The following is a 15,063-nucleotide window of genomic DNA, read 5'->3' on the forward strand; positions in this document are numbered from 1 at the left end:
ATTAGGTAAGATTAAAATAAGCAAAAAAATATTCTGCAATGGATAACACAATTTGTACCTTCATATCTGTCACGCAACTTTATTTTTTCTTTAATATATCTCTAATCTATATATAGATGGTAAAAAGTCTTCATCGGCGCATGGTGGGAATTTATTAGGAGTAACGAATTAAAATCCGGATCCACCCAACCCAACCAAATTAACGGTTCAACCCGGGCCCGCTGCACACTCCTTTTTATTGGGCCCTACCATGTGATATGTTCAATGTGATGAAAAAAGAATATTTTTATGTTTCTTTTGTTTTTCAGATTATTTCAAGAATTTATAGATTGTTATTAAAGTGCAACTAAATGTACCAACTATTTAAATTTGAAACTAGTCTATCTAGATGAGTTGTAAGGGCATGGTCAAGAAAGTAGGGTTAAAGGCCGTTGGCCCATGGGCCCTCACCCTATTCATCAAAATTTTACTATTTTTTTTATATAAATATGTTATGTGAATAAAATTAGGATTGACAATTTTCGACACGACACAAAAGTACGATACGAAATCGCAATAAATTAATAAATTAGTGTCAAGGCTTATCGAGTTCGTATTCTTATCGTGTCGACCTGATAAGGACCTGATAATTTCGTGTCGAATTCGTGTCGGGTTCGTGTCACCTGATAGAGTTAATATTATTATTTTTATTAAATATTTATTTTAAATTTTTAATTATTTATACACTTTAGCCTTTAGGATTTCGTGTTTAGTCGGGTTTTAATCAGATCGTGTCGTTATCATATCGTGTCAACACGATTCAAAACGTGTTGTTATTGTATTCGTATCGTGTTTGGATTTGAGTGAATCGTATCGGGTTTGTGTTCGTGTCGAGCACTTCCTTAACAAGTCGTGTTCAGATTTGACTTTATCAAATCGTGTCGATATCAGGTCGACCCGATAACGATTCGACACGCACGATTTACCAGCCCTAAATAAAATATTAAATCAAATATGATAACGGTAAGATTAAATAAAAATTAAATACATAAATTTTGCTGCATATATTGGGCAATGACAACCTTCTTCTAGCTATAAGAGGGTTGTCATTACCCAATACTACTAGTGTGAAGATTAAACATATTTATTTTACCAAAGAAACAAGAAAGGAAAACTATAATGTTTATTGGTTATAATTTCACAGCAGATTAATTTAAGGGTTAATTGCCCATAAAATACTGAATTTTCTTTCAATTCTGATTTTGCACACAAATTTTGAAATGTAACGTGAAAATTACTAAACTTTAGATTTTATCTGATTTTGCTACTAATCCAAATTCCGGCCAAATACCAAGCTAATATGACGTGCAAATATTTGACGTGACATATCTATTGTTAATTTCTTATTAATAAAAAAAAGAACACAAAGCAAATAACCCAAATTGTCAATAACTTAATATATCAAATCAAATAATAGTATATATTTTTTAAAATTCTCAAGTTTAAATCAATTTTTTCTATTTCACTATTACACAACTGATTACTCCAATATATAAAATAGAAGTCATTCAAATAGTATAAATATATATATAGTTTATAAAAAAAAAGTTTTTAGATAATGAAAATTTAATAAACTTTATTACTTAGCTAAATAAATTTTTTATATATTAAGTTATTGATAATTAAAATGTTCTTTGGTTGACGCACCTAAATTCGAAGAATCCCCTTACTATTATCGAATTTATTCAATTAATTAATTCAACTAAAAAAATACTAGTATTATTTGATTTGATATATTAAATTATTGACAATTTGAGTTATTTGCTTTGTGTTCTTTTTTTTTTTATTGATAAGAAATTAAATAAAAAATATTATTTTGTCAACTAATTGTCACGCAATAATAAATACATCACGTCAAAATTGGCACACCATATTATATATTTGCTTGCTATTTGGCCGGAATTTGGATTAGTAGCAAAATCATATAAAATCAAAAGTTTAGTAATTATCACGCCACCGTTCAAAGTTTGTGTGCAAAATCAGAATTGGATGAAAGTTCAATATTTTATGGGCAATTAATCCTTAATTTAAAAGTTGAAGTAAGGACAGGTCCAAGTTAAGAAAAAATATAATTAAAACATATCGATAAAAGATTATATATACGTGTATGGATAAGTATGAAAATCAATTTGTTGCAAAGAACATTATTTTTGAAGTGATTGATTTTGAAATTACGCTCAAAATTTTAAGTAGGACTTATTTGATAATAAGATGAGACGATTCAATTTCTAGTTTCTTCGTGCAATATTATTATGTATCACGTTCGACTGTCCTTCTACTGTGTACATTATTTCTGTGGAGATTAAATTTACTTTATTTTTTAGAATAAATAATTCAAAATTTACTTGTAGAAAATGGGGAGCACCACAAAAGGTTGAAGAAGTTACATAAACAAGATAAATAGACCATTGTTATACATATTTATGGGCACCATATAGATGATTTTAATGCGAATAGTTTGATAATCGTCAGCTTCCAAAATGTAATTATGTTTTTTTGGTATATATATACATATATAGATATAGAGGACGTACACACTAGTATTTTTTATCACTCTCTCCTATATCACAAGTTCATAACTTCATAAGTTACAATAGTGACCGGATCATCAAATTTACAAACTATATAACAGACCAAAGTCTATTTTTTTCAATTTTTATTAATCTATTTAGGATGATGATTTTCATGTAATTTATAAATTTGACGGTTATATATAGTTATAATTTATGTGATATAAATAAAAAATAAAATGATAAAAGATGTTAAATAAATAATATGCCAATGAAGTTCATTGTAAAGACTCACAAATGGTGCGTACAAGTGAGATTTTATATGATAGAGTCAGTATTGTATTTAATATTTATTAATTCATAGGAGAGTTGGTAGTTATGCATCTCAGTCGCTTTAAGTTTGTAAGAAAATGCGAAAGAAAGGGACCTTCATTAATACAAACACAAATGTATCTACAATATTTAATGTGAAACAATCAGATCAAGATAAGTATACGAACTTGGCATCTATTAACCAAAACGGAAAGGTATTAGTTCCAAACTCCACTTAATTGTAGTCGTAATAGTATTAGATTCCACTTAAGAACCTTCCGTCACTTGTCAAAACTATAATAAGTTATCCATTGCTTATAAAAATAGTTAGAAAATCTTAGCGTGTGACAAAACTTCAATAATTGTTATACCAAACCAGATAGTACTAATTTCCAAACCGTTGGCTTCATTTTTATTTTACAATCAGTAGATGTTAGGTGTATATAATGTGTCATTGTATTATTATTATTATTATTATTATTATTATTATTATTATTATTATTATTATTATTATTATTATTATTATTATTATTATTATTATTATTATTATTATTATTATTATTCAATTAGTAGAAATATAGATAATTTTTGAAGATAAAGTGCTTAGTTTTTTAATCAAAATATCATTGCTAGTATTACTAATTAATTTATATATTTTCTTAACGCAACAGCAATAGCAACGATAATTATGTACATATAAAAAATAATTAAATTGCCAACTTGATGTTAACTTTTCTCAATCACCTCAAGATTCCAATGTCACATCCTCAAATTAATTCTTATTGCAACGCAACAACTAATTACTACAAATCATTAAAGCCATTATATTTTCTTGCTAACAAGTTACAAGTGTTCGGTAAAAGAAATTACGTCTATCAAATGAGATGCAATAGCTTAGGCGAAGCACATACTTCTTATATTACATGTCGCGTATTGAAGTAGCTGTTAGTAATGAATCTGTTCGTAGCAGTTATTAGTAGCAGAATCTATTGTGCTGAGCTTTAAATTAACACATTGGGCTGTGTTTACTTTAGTTGATAGATAAATTTATCCATGGAAAATGATGAATAATACAAATTTATGTCTTTAAATGTCTCATTTCTTTTCCAACATTTTTTTTTTTTTTTTGATCAGAAAAAAGGAGAATTCATTAACCAAGAAGCAGTGGTACCAGTAGTACCAGCAAAGTACAGAGAGAAGAGAAAAAGGCACCCAAAAACAGGGGCCAAAATCTCCAGAGAAGAGAGCAAAAAGAAAAGAAGGAGCAACGAAACCGCAAAACCCAAAGACAAAAAACGAAACAGCAGCTAGTCAAGGAGGTTCGTGCAAGAGAACCAATCTCTAAACTCCACCGAACGCGGCAACAGACCATAAACTTCATTCCAGCCCCACACCCTGGACTTAATCTCCGCCAACATTTTTTCAAAATTCCAAGTGCCTTGATTGAATCTACAGTCGTTCCTACCTTTCCAAAGGGACCAAGTGGTGCAAATCCAGATCCCAGTTAATAAGGGGATGTCCTTTTTATCTCCAATATTGCAAAAAGCCACAAAATGCTCCCTGGCCTTATGATGAAGAGCAGAAAATTTACCAATCCAAAGGAGAATGGCATTCCACAGATTACAAGATCTTTTACACTCGAAGAAGTAGTGCTCAGCCGATTCATTTTCCTCTTTGCATGACGTGCAAAGAACCTCCGATGCCGATTCATTTCTTTTCCAACATTTGACTCAAAGAGAGATGCTCATCATTTTTCATTCCTTATTTTCACTTCAAAGATGAATAATATTATCCCTCCATTTTTGGTGTGATAATATTATCCATCATTGAAGTGAAAATAAGAAAGAAAAAATGGTGAGCATCTCTTTTGTGTCAAATGTTGAAAAAGGAATAAGACATTTAAAGGCATAAATTTTTATTATCCATCATTTTTCATGGATAAATTTATCCATAAAAGTAAATGCAACCTTAAGAGATATTTATCTCTCATGCAACTCATGCACATGTTGTTATCGTGCTCCCTCTGTAACTCTATTTATAGAGCAATTGTATATTTATGAAAACTATTTCTATTCTGCAAAATTATTTCTCTGTAGTTTAACACAACAAAATTTGATTAATTAAACATATTAAATTATACATAAAAAAAAGGTTCTTTGAGAGACAATTTATTTGACACCATTGTACTGACACATTTATATAATCTTTCCAATCAAGTGCTATAAACCCCACATTTGTGTAAACAATGTGTAAAGTTTTAGGAAAGCTTTGTTAGAGCACTCCCAGCAGATCACCTAAATGCATCACTAACTCTAAATTTAGGCTAAAACAATTGAAAATGAGATAAAAAATGCATCCAAAAGATCTCCTAAATTGGATGGGGCCCACAAAAAATTTTACACCTACCTAAATTCAATCTTAAATTTACACCCACCCTAAATTTATTTTAAGCTTATAATTAGTAGGGCCCACACATAATTATTGTTTTTATGTAGAAAATATGAGATTTGGTGTATGCATTTATAAAATCGAGATCCTAAAATTAAATAGGGAAGCTTTATGGAGGAATATTGGAGCATAATTTTGGGATTTCTGCTGGGAGTGCTCTTAATTGTCGAAAGTCTATCTATCAACTCATCATTAGAAACAACGCATCACATTCCCTTTTTTAGCCATTAGGTAGATTTCATGATAATCTTAGAGAATTTATTAAATAAATAAACATCTATTGGTATGGTTTGGTTGGATCCTAAAATTGGGTCAATACTTAAATCTCTTTATATGCGTTGTGTATGATTCACTCGATAATTAAAGAGTGTAATTGTATGAGGGATATTCATTATTCGTGCGCTCACACATATATTTATTTATGTAGAAATGGATAATTAATATTTTATGAGACCAAAACGACTTATTAGGAGCACTAAAATCTTTTTAGTGAAGATTAACAATTGTATGGTACGGGACCCAACGCCACGAAAAGTGATTGTCTCCAGATTGTTTTAATTATTAAGACTTGTCTTTAAAAAATTATATATCATCGTGGCAAAACAATTATGGCTACTAATTAAGAGTGCTTTCGTGAGTTAATTGTAAAGTTGACATATTATTTTCTTCGTTTTCTAAATAAATTTCAATACTTTAGAATAACATGCAAATCACACAAAAAATTAATTATTGCTATTAATTAAGAGTGCTTTTGTGAGTTAATTGTAAAGTTGACATATTATTTTCTTTATTATTTTAAATAATTAAATTTCAATGCTTTAAAATAACATGCAAATCACACAAAAGATTATTAACTAGTTTATCCTTTTATAACCTTTTATCACTAGTTTATCCATCCTATTAATCATGTGACAAGGGGAAGCATTTTTATTTTTATTTGGAAAGGTTTCTTCTTGTTTTAGTTATAGTCTCAACCATGTGTTGCTTGTTTGATGGGTTACCTAATTTGATTGTGAGAAGCAGCCAGTTCTTTGGTGCCCAAAACTCCCTTTTTTCTCTATGATCTTCTCTAACATCAACCACCCAATTTACCCGCGCACGCATACATGTATATTTACACAACTTTGTAAATTTGTCATTTTTTCGATTGAATTTCTATTTAAATTGTAAATAGATAATTAACTCTATTGAAATGAAACCACTTAATACTCGAACCATATGAGACCACTCGATAGAGCGTTTAATGTTTAAGGTTAAATGTCTTGAGTTTGAGTTCGAGTTCATCGTGATGTGGTTTTTAAATTTATTTAGTTAATTGTTAATTTATATAAAAAAAAATAGAAAATGATACGAGAACAAAACAAATAATTGTGTTAAGAAATGGATATTGGGCTCATTCCTCCCTTAAAAGGCCTTGTAAAGAGAGGGTTCCCTCACCATATAATATTGGGGGGGGCCATCATTGGATTGGGTTGGCTCTGATACCATGTTAAGAAATAGATATTGAACCCATTCCTCCCTTAAAAGACCTTGTAAGGGAGAGGGTTGCCTTACCATATAAAATGGCTCATGCCTCTATCTCCAATCCAATGTGGGACACTTCAATAAACTGAAAATGGCATTAAGAGAAATTATGTTTAAGTAAGCAAAATGTTCAAATAAGCTATATATCTATTGTTATCTTTTGGAGGAATACCAAACTTTTCTTATTTTTTAATCTTTTTTTAAGGGTATGGTTACCAAACTTGATCTTGAAAAATTTCGTCCTATCCAATAAGAGGATCCCAAATATATATCTATATATATATATATATATATTTTTAACTCATTTATTAACACATTTTTATTTAGCTCTAACATTAATTATTTGACGAAGAATAAATATGGATTGTTAGTAAATTAATTATTACCTTAATTCGTTCCAATTCAATATATCACATTTTCTTATTTGAATGTCCTATTTTAATACGTCACTTCCTAAAATATAAAATCAATACATAACAACACTATCATCACATAATTAATTATTTACACCAAATGAAATTGTGACTCATAAATAATTATCTCCCTTCTCAAATAAATAATAATATATTCATTTATCTCCCCTACTTTTTTTTTATAAATGTATTATCAGAAAAAAATACTTTATTTTTCATATGTTTTTTTTTACAAACTACTAGTAATATTTTCTTAACATACACACATGCTTAAATCTTAGACTATGTTATCAACAACCTATACCAATTTCACCTTTTAATAAAAAAAATAAAATAATTTATCTATCTTTCGTACATAACCAATAATTCAACTTAATTACACAATCTTTATATTTTACCAATGACCGCTTCAACTTAGAATATATAATATTATTAATTTAAAATTTTGATAAAAATAATTTTGGACTCCAATTATATCATCGACATGTGTGCATGATCGATTATTCTTAAAATTGGTCTAGTGCGTGCGTGACTGATTATTGCTTCTTTCTCATTTTGTCTTTTTTTTTTAATCCTTTTGACGTTTAGTTATAACCGTTCATGTAAAGTTGCTGATAATTACAGTCTCATGACTTATTAAATTGAGACAAACAAAGTATATAATTTTCTTTTTCTAAAACTCTCTCGGTCAATAAAAAATTTGTCACATTATGTACAATATAATTTTTTAATAAAATGTTTTAATAATATTATAAATGGAGTAAGAGTCTCATTATAAATATAATTTTAGAATGAATAGTTATAAATTGAAGTAAGAGTCATATCAATATTGATCCTATTACTAGAAATGAACTTTGCAAATTTTTCATGAACGGATCGAAAAAGAAATTGTGATAATTCTTTTATGGATGGAGGAAGTATTTACTTTTGTAATTCATGTGTAAAATTCAATTAATTTATATAGTTAAAACTAATGATGTACATAATATCATAACTACTCCATCCGTTCATCAAAAGTTGACATTTTTTGTGGTCACAAATTTTAATAAAATGAGTGGAGATTTTTATGTAGTGAAAAAATGTTTTCAACATTGTATGAAATGAGTGGTTGAAATTAAACTAAGAATTTATTTATTTATAATTAATGGGTATTTGGAAGCTTAAAATATAAGAAAAAAAATATGAATTCATGTTATAAAAAAGAAAATCTCATACTTTTGATTAACACAAAAAATAGCAAAAGTATACTCTCTTCGTCCCACAAGAGTGTGCATTATTTTTAGTGACACGAGTTTTAATAAAATGTTAGATGAATGTATTGAGAGTTGAAAAATTGATTCACTTTATTATAAAATAAGAGTAGAAAATAAGAAGTTAGTAGTGGGGTAATGTACTAATGTCCAAAAATGTCAAATGCATATTTTTGTGGGACGTCCCAAAATAAAAATAAGAGCACACTCTTAATAGACAGTACTCCCTCCGTCCCAGCTTTTAGTATCTAACTTTCCTTTTTTGGCCGTCCCACATTTTGGTATCCATTTCTATTTTTTGTAAAAGTTGGTGGGGCCCTTACTCTACTTTAATTATTTTAACTCTCACATAAAATGTGAGACCCTTATTCCACTCACAACACATCAATCACTTTATTAAAACCCGTGCTGTTCTCAACTGGATACCAAAAGCCGGGACGGAGGGAGTATTTGATAATGAGGTGCACGTGACTACTCACGTGGCGCAGTGGTCGTAGGCATCGAAGGCTGTCATTAGGTCAGCCAGAAAAGGACAAACGGGCGCATCTTACTTTGACGTAATGTCTTCAATGGCAAATTCCGGAAATATACCCAAAACCATGTCCCAAACAAAGCTCGACCCGAACCGCAAAATGCGGCCCGCCAAATATCGACTCTCCCCCCCGATTCCACGCGCGCGTATCCCACGCGCTTCGATAATTGCGGCAACTCACGCTGTAAAGTGGAAGTGGGGACAGCGCGTGGGAATGTTGGAGGAAGAAAATATTTTTGGGTCTTTTTACTATTGTGATTTATGATTCTTTAACTGAAAACTACAATCATCATTTTCAGACAGCAATTTCTTTTTACAGGCAACTCCGACATGTGAAGTTTTTTGATACACCCACTCCGGAAAATACTTTTGCCGCTCTTTCTTTTCCTTTTTGGACTCCATAATTTTCATAATTGGTGAACGTGGTTTGGTGCGACTGGTCAATTACTTGCATAAATGTGGGAAATATTATACTAATTTTTTTTTGTGATATTTTGTTAATCGCAAATTATAATGACAATACTATAAACTTGTATACTCCATAAACATGTTAAAACTATTCAATATTAAAACATGTAAAATTCAAATGAACAGCCCAACTTAAATAGTACTATTGTAAAAATACCAACTTGGCTACTTTTATAAAATTATGTTAAAGCTAACCCATTTTAAATGAAGAAACAATTTTTTTTTTTGAATTTGACAAAAAATGCGTGAAGATCAATGACAAATTAAATTTGACTATTTAAATTTATCAAAAAAATGTTGACTATTTAAAATATTTTATAGATCAATCCACAAATTAAGGAGTTGTCGGCCAGGTAACTGGATGGCGACTATTTGAATTGTCAGAGGATAAAAAATATTTTGAATTAGTATAAGAATGTGAATGATTTCTATGCAAAATTTATCAAATTTAACAAAATTTTTTTTTATCCCTTTACTTAAAGTTAAATAATTTAATATATTTTTTTTAATAAAATTAAGTACTTTTATATATGCACTATGAAATGTTGCTATTTTTGGTTTTCACTCTATATTATTACGATTTTGATAATTTGTAATTATATTTAGCATATTGTGTAACTGAAAAAATTTAACATCAGATTCAGTGAGTAAATAAACTAGCCTTGAGAGAGAGAGAGCGAGAGAGCGAGAGAGAGAGAGAAGGTAAGAGTGGTACGAGTGAAAATGGGGTGGTGGGTGGGTGAGAGCGAGGAGCTTTTCCTTTTCAGTTTGCTTTTGAAAAAGGAGACATACATTTCTCTCTGATTCTTCTTCGACTCACTTGTTCACATCATATTTCCCACCCCACCCCTTTTTTTTCTGTCCATTTCTTCAGAAATCGAGTTCTTGAGGAAACACAACAGTGAACCTCATGTGCAATCTCTTCTTCTTCTGATTCTTCTCTGTGTCGTCGTCTTATATTCTTCTGTAAGTAGCATTTTCCTAAACTTCAATACCTTGATCTTGCACATTTTTCTTCATTTCTATGCTCTTCTTCCAGCTTAAGTGTAGCAAGTTTTCAAAGATCATTTTTTTTTAAAACTTTCTGTTTTCTGTCGCTGGATGTTGTTGTTGTGATTTGCAGGGAATGTATCTTTTATTATTTTTCTTGTTTTATTGTATAATTTATGAAAATGTGTATGTTTACATTTATCACGGCATGCATCTAGTAATTATAAAGCAAAATAGTGAAATAACTTTTGAATCTTATGCTAGTTAGTAATTTCTATAAATTGCAGTTAGCCGTTTCTTGTTGGTTGAGCTAACCATTTCTTTTCAGATAATTTCTTAGATTATTTGTTTGCTAAAGAGATGTTTTGTTCAAAAATTTGAGCTTTATATGTTAGAGATTGGTATCAGTCTCAGTAATCCTTCATAAAAAGCGACCAATCTCTGTTGTGCATGATAGCAATAACAAAATTATTTGATGAAAACTTGTAACATAGATGAAATTGATGTGTACAGATAGAATATGCTTTCTGGAAGAAGTAAAATCTCTGTTCATGTTAATTTCTCACTCTGTTTTTTCTCTTTTGCTGCATTAATTATGAGTATGACATCCTGTTGTCTTTATTTCAAAGCTCTAACTCTTGTTTTAAGCTGCGTTCAAGGCCTATTTTTCACTGCTATCATGATAAGGTTTCTGCTCTCTTTCTTGAATTCTTATTCTAGGCTAATATTTCTCCCCTTTCTCAGTTTGCTTGTAGCTTTAAATTCATATTATAGGCTAAGAATATTGGTACTCTTATTAATTAATGCATGCATCAATTGAAAAAAATCTACATTGTCACTTTGAATCTGTTGTGAGGTATGTGTAGTTGCCACAGAATGAGGGGACTAACGCATATCGGATCATGGCGTTTCTTAGACCTTTATTCTACATTTGAATCCAAAAGGAATGATTTGATCTTAGTTGGATTCTTGGATTTTCTTGCTCATGAATGGCTTCTCTTTCAGGGATAGAATTGGGGCAATGACGAGGGTGAGTCCGGATTTTGGAGATGAGGTTCAGGCAGTTTGGACGGTGTCAGCAGATGTGAGCTTTCAGACTAATCAGTTCCCAAAATATAAGTTAGGGCCTAATAATGAAATTCTAGAGGAGGTGAAAGAGGACAGCAAAGGTCCGCCATTGAAGGAAGTTGTCGTCCAGGAGATAAGTCAGCTAACTGAGCAGCACAAGCGTTTGTCAGTCCGGGACCTAGCAAGCAAATTTGACAAGAATTTGGCTGCAGCAGCGAAGATGTCCGAGGAGGTCTTTCTCTAAGTGCTAATGTTTAATTTTTATGTTGTTGTCGCAGTTTCAAATTAGTAAAGTTTTATTTTTTGTATACATTTAAGAAATGATGTCCATAAATGATAACACGAACCTTGATCTGGTTTCCAGGCGAAGCTTAAGGAGGTGGCGTCTTTAGATGGACACGTGCTTTTGAAGAAGCTAAGGGATGCATTGGAATGTTTGAAAGGAAGATTAGCTGGTCGAAACAAAGAAGACGTAGAAAAAGCTATTTCTATGGTTAGTTTCTAATGTTACCTAATGCTTTTGTCTTAATATCATTTTTCTTCTTCCCATGTTTGAACTCCTTGGTTTGTTGTTTCCTTTTTCTTTGATTTGCTTGCCTATAGAAATTTATGTTACGTTGAATGTACGTTACGTTATGTCTTTCCCAGGTGGAGGCTTTGGCAGTGCAATTAACTCAAAAAGAAGGAGAGCTTATTCAAGAGAAATTTGAAGTGAAAAAGCTAGTGAATTTTCTCAAGCAGGTTTTGCAACTTACCTCTTCCTCTACTTGTCTTCCTCTTTCGATGTGCAAATGCCACAATTGGACTCAATCAGAGAATATAGCTTACTAGTTTGCTTCGGTTCTGCAGGCTTCTGAAGATGCTAAAAAATTGGTCAACCAAGAAAAATCTTTTGGTTGTGCTGAAATAGAGAGCGCGAGGGCAGTTGTGCAAAGAATAGGAGAGGCCCTCGAGGAACAAGAAAGAAATCAAAGTTCAGGCAAACAACAGGTAACTTGACTTTGTCGGATCTGTTTCTAACATTTTCTATGGACTCTGTATTTGACCTATTGCTTTTCTCCCAGTGCATTTTTTTATGCAAACGAAGCTTCTTCTTTTTTCCTGTTCATTTTCACCATAAAAACATAATGCGGTAATTCTTGTAAAGGAGTTGGAGGAACTAATTGAAGAGGTTCAAGAGGCCAGGAGAATAAGACTAATGCATCAGCCAAGAAAGGTGCATATAAATTATTGTTGTTTTTGCACATTAGCATAATGGTAAGTTTTATACTTCTTGAACTCCTTAGTCGTATTTATTTTGAAGGTTGCGGATATGGAAAGTGAGCTTCGGGAACTGAGGCTTCAAATTAGACAAAAGTGCACAGTTTCACTTAAGCTGCAAAATGAGGTTTACTACTTATTTACTCTTTTCCCTCACTGTTATGACATTTTTTTTTCAGCTTCTAAGGCTATTTCCTCGAACTTGTACAGCTGGAAATGAGCATGAAATCAGAGGAAAATACATCCCGTCTTTATGAAATAAGTGGCTCTGAGAAGTTGGGCTCTATTTTAAGGATTCAAACCTGTTCAGATGAAGCAATAGAGCTTGCAAAATGTTCAATCCAGTGGTATCGATTGTCATCTCAATGTAGCCGCAGGGAACCTATTTTGGGTATAAATTTCTTCTAATGACCTTATTTTTTCTCAATTCTTCTGTCTTTCTTTTTTGATAAATCATACAAGTAACTAAAGAAACTTAAAGACCGCACGACGATGGACTCAAACCCAGGACCTCAGGCCTTGGGCATTAACCACCTACTGCTAGGCCAACACATGCACACAATTCTTCTCTCTTTAGTTTCTCCTTTCTATGTTGTGTTACTTTGAAAACCGATTGAAACTGAGCTTCACAGATTTTCTAACTAGTCTTTTTTCTGCTACTAGGTGCTAACAAGTGCGTTTATGCTCCCGAGCCAATTGATGTAGGGCGAGTTCTGCAAGCTGATATAGCCTCAAATGGCCTAAAGGTCACGTTGACAACTGATGGCCCTATCGAGCAAGGTTAGTGAATGATTGGGAGTCAGTACTGCAAAATGATAAAGAGCTCAAATAATTCAGTATCACATCACATTATCTCATAGGGAGTATAAGTTTATATAGCTACTCGTTATTTTCTTGTTGCGTGAGTATAAGTGACTCATATTCTCCGTTTTATCTTTACAGCCTTGGACTTGGGACCTTATGTTGATACACTATCCCGGAAACCAAGCCTTGACTTCAACGTATGTCACACCTTGAAACTGCAAAATTAACGGCCTAATGCTTATTCTTGATAGTATTATGTACTGCCCTAACAATTCGTTGTGTTAAAATGTCACAGGTAGTTATCTCCCAAATGAATGGAAGGAACTATTCGTCACATTCGGTGCATTTGTTTCATATCGGGAAAACAAGGATAAAGCTAAGCCGAGGATGGATCACAAAGGCCCGGGATTCTTACTCTAAGTCTATGCAGGTATTAGCATGTTTTATCCGTGTACATTATCATGAATTACCGTTACCATCTTGGTTGATCTTTGCTTCCATTTTATCGAGTTTCATATTAAATGCACAATACTATTGATAGGATTTCTTCAACAAAAACATGCAAATATAATAAGCATAAGAAAACTAACTATTATGTTTTGTAGCTATGTGGATTCAGAGGGGGCGGCAACTCTGCTGCAAAGTCCCTTTTCTGGCAAGCTCGAAAAGGGCAATCTTTCGTGCTTGTTTTTGATTCAGAGCGCGAAAGAAATGGAGCCCTTATATTTGCCAGAAAATATGCTCTGGACTGCAATGTAAGTAGCTTCTTCTTGCTCTATCTCTTCGTTTTCCCTTTAGAATGAACAATCTTCCTCGTTTCTCAGAGCATTATTAAGCCCTTTATGCCGTCATAGCTCTACTACATGCTCCTTGCTTCTGCAAACTTGTCTTCTAAACAGAGATTGAACAATGACAGGTGTTCCTTGCTGGTCCAGACGACGACGCTCTGCTGTAAAGACTGACTTCTTCTTAGCTTTCGACTAATGTTAGTAGCTCTTCCCAGCTTTCAAGTGTGCGCGTTTTGTGCTGGTTTTTTCCTTTTTATTTCTTTTTCTTTTTGGGTGTGGTGATGATGTGTTGTGGGTTTGCAAAGTCTAATCTTGGCTTTCATTTGTAGTTGCATTTGTTCTAGGCATGATTTTTAGGTTTGCCTAAGTCATTTGTTGTAATAACCTTTTTTTCATTCATGGCTAATTAATCAGCTGTTTGTTCATCTGCATTTGTAGTTCATCTGTTCATTTATTTTATCTGTTTGTTTGCAGTCTACAAACAATGAAAGGGCATATACGGTGAATGAGGAGATGAAATAAAACATGAAAATAAGATATCGGTTGGCCAACGATTTGACACCTCTAATTACGTTGTTTATAGTAGAAAAATCGAGTGATGTTATCTTTTGAATAAGTCAACAAAGTTAAATAAAAGAAGAAAGAAAAATGAAGACT

At 31.8% G+C, this 15,063-nt stretch overlaps 1 protein-coding gene across 1 annotated transcript; it reads left to right on the forward strand.

Moving 5' to 3' along the window:
- The first annotated feature begins 10,484 nt into the window (after positions 1-10,484).
- LOC131003311 (stomatal closure-related actin-binding protein 2) lies at positions 10,485-14,831 on the forward strand. Its single transcript, XM_057929826.1, has 13 exons — positions 10,485-11,173; positions 11,492-11,786; positions 11,919-12,047; positions 12,203-12,295; positions 12,404-12,544; positions 12,702-12,770; positions 12,858-12,941; positions 13,025-13,205; positions 13,478-13,594; positions 13,757-13,815; positions 13,914-14,048; positions 14,224-14,373; positions 14,535-14,831. The coding sequence occupies exons 1-13, from the start codon at positions 11,007-11,009 to the stop codon at positions 14,571-14,573; spliced, it is 1,659 nt and encodes a 552-aa protein (XP_057785809.1). The 5' UTR covers positions 10,485-11,006; the 3' UTR covers positions 14,574-14,831.
- Positions 14,832-15,063: the final 232 nt, after the last annotated feature.

The sequence above is a fragment of the Salvia miltiorrhiza genome, chromosome 1, assembly GCF_028751815.1.
Source record: "Salvia miltiorrhiza cultivar Shanhuang (shh) chromosome 1, IMPLAD_Smil_shh, whole genome shotgun sequence".
In the NCBI taxonomy this organism is placed as follows: Eukaryota; Viridiplantae; Streptophyta; class Magnoliopsida; order Lamiales; family Lamiaceae; genus Salvia; species Salvia miltiorrhiza.

Coding starts and splice junctions, on each gene's coding strand:
- LOC131003311 (XM_057929826.1), top strand. CDS start 11,007: ATGCTTTCTGGAAGAAGTAAAATCTCTGTTCATGTTAATTTCTCACTC. Junction 13,206..13,477: donor CCGCAGGGAACCTATTTTGG/GTATAAATTTCT, acceptor TTCTGCTACTAG/GTGCTAACAAGTGCGTTTAT. Junction 13,816..13,913: donor AACCAAGCCTTGACTTCAAC/GTATGTCACACC, acceptor AAAATGTCACAG/GTAGTTATCTCCCAAATGAA.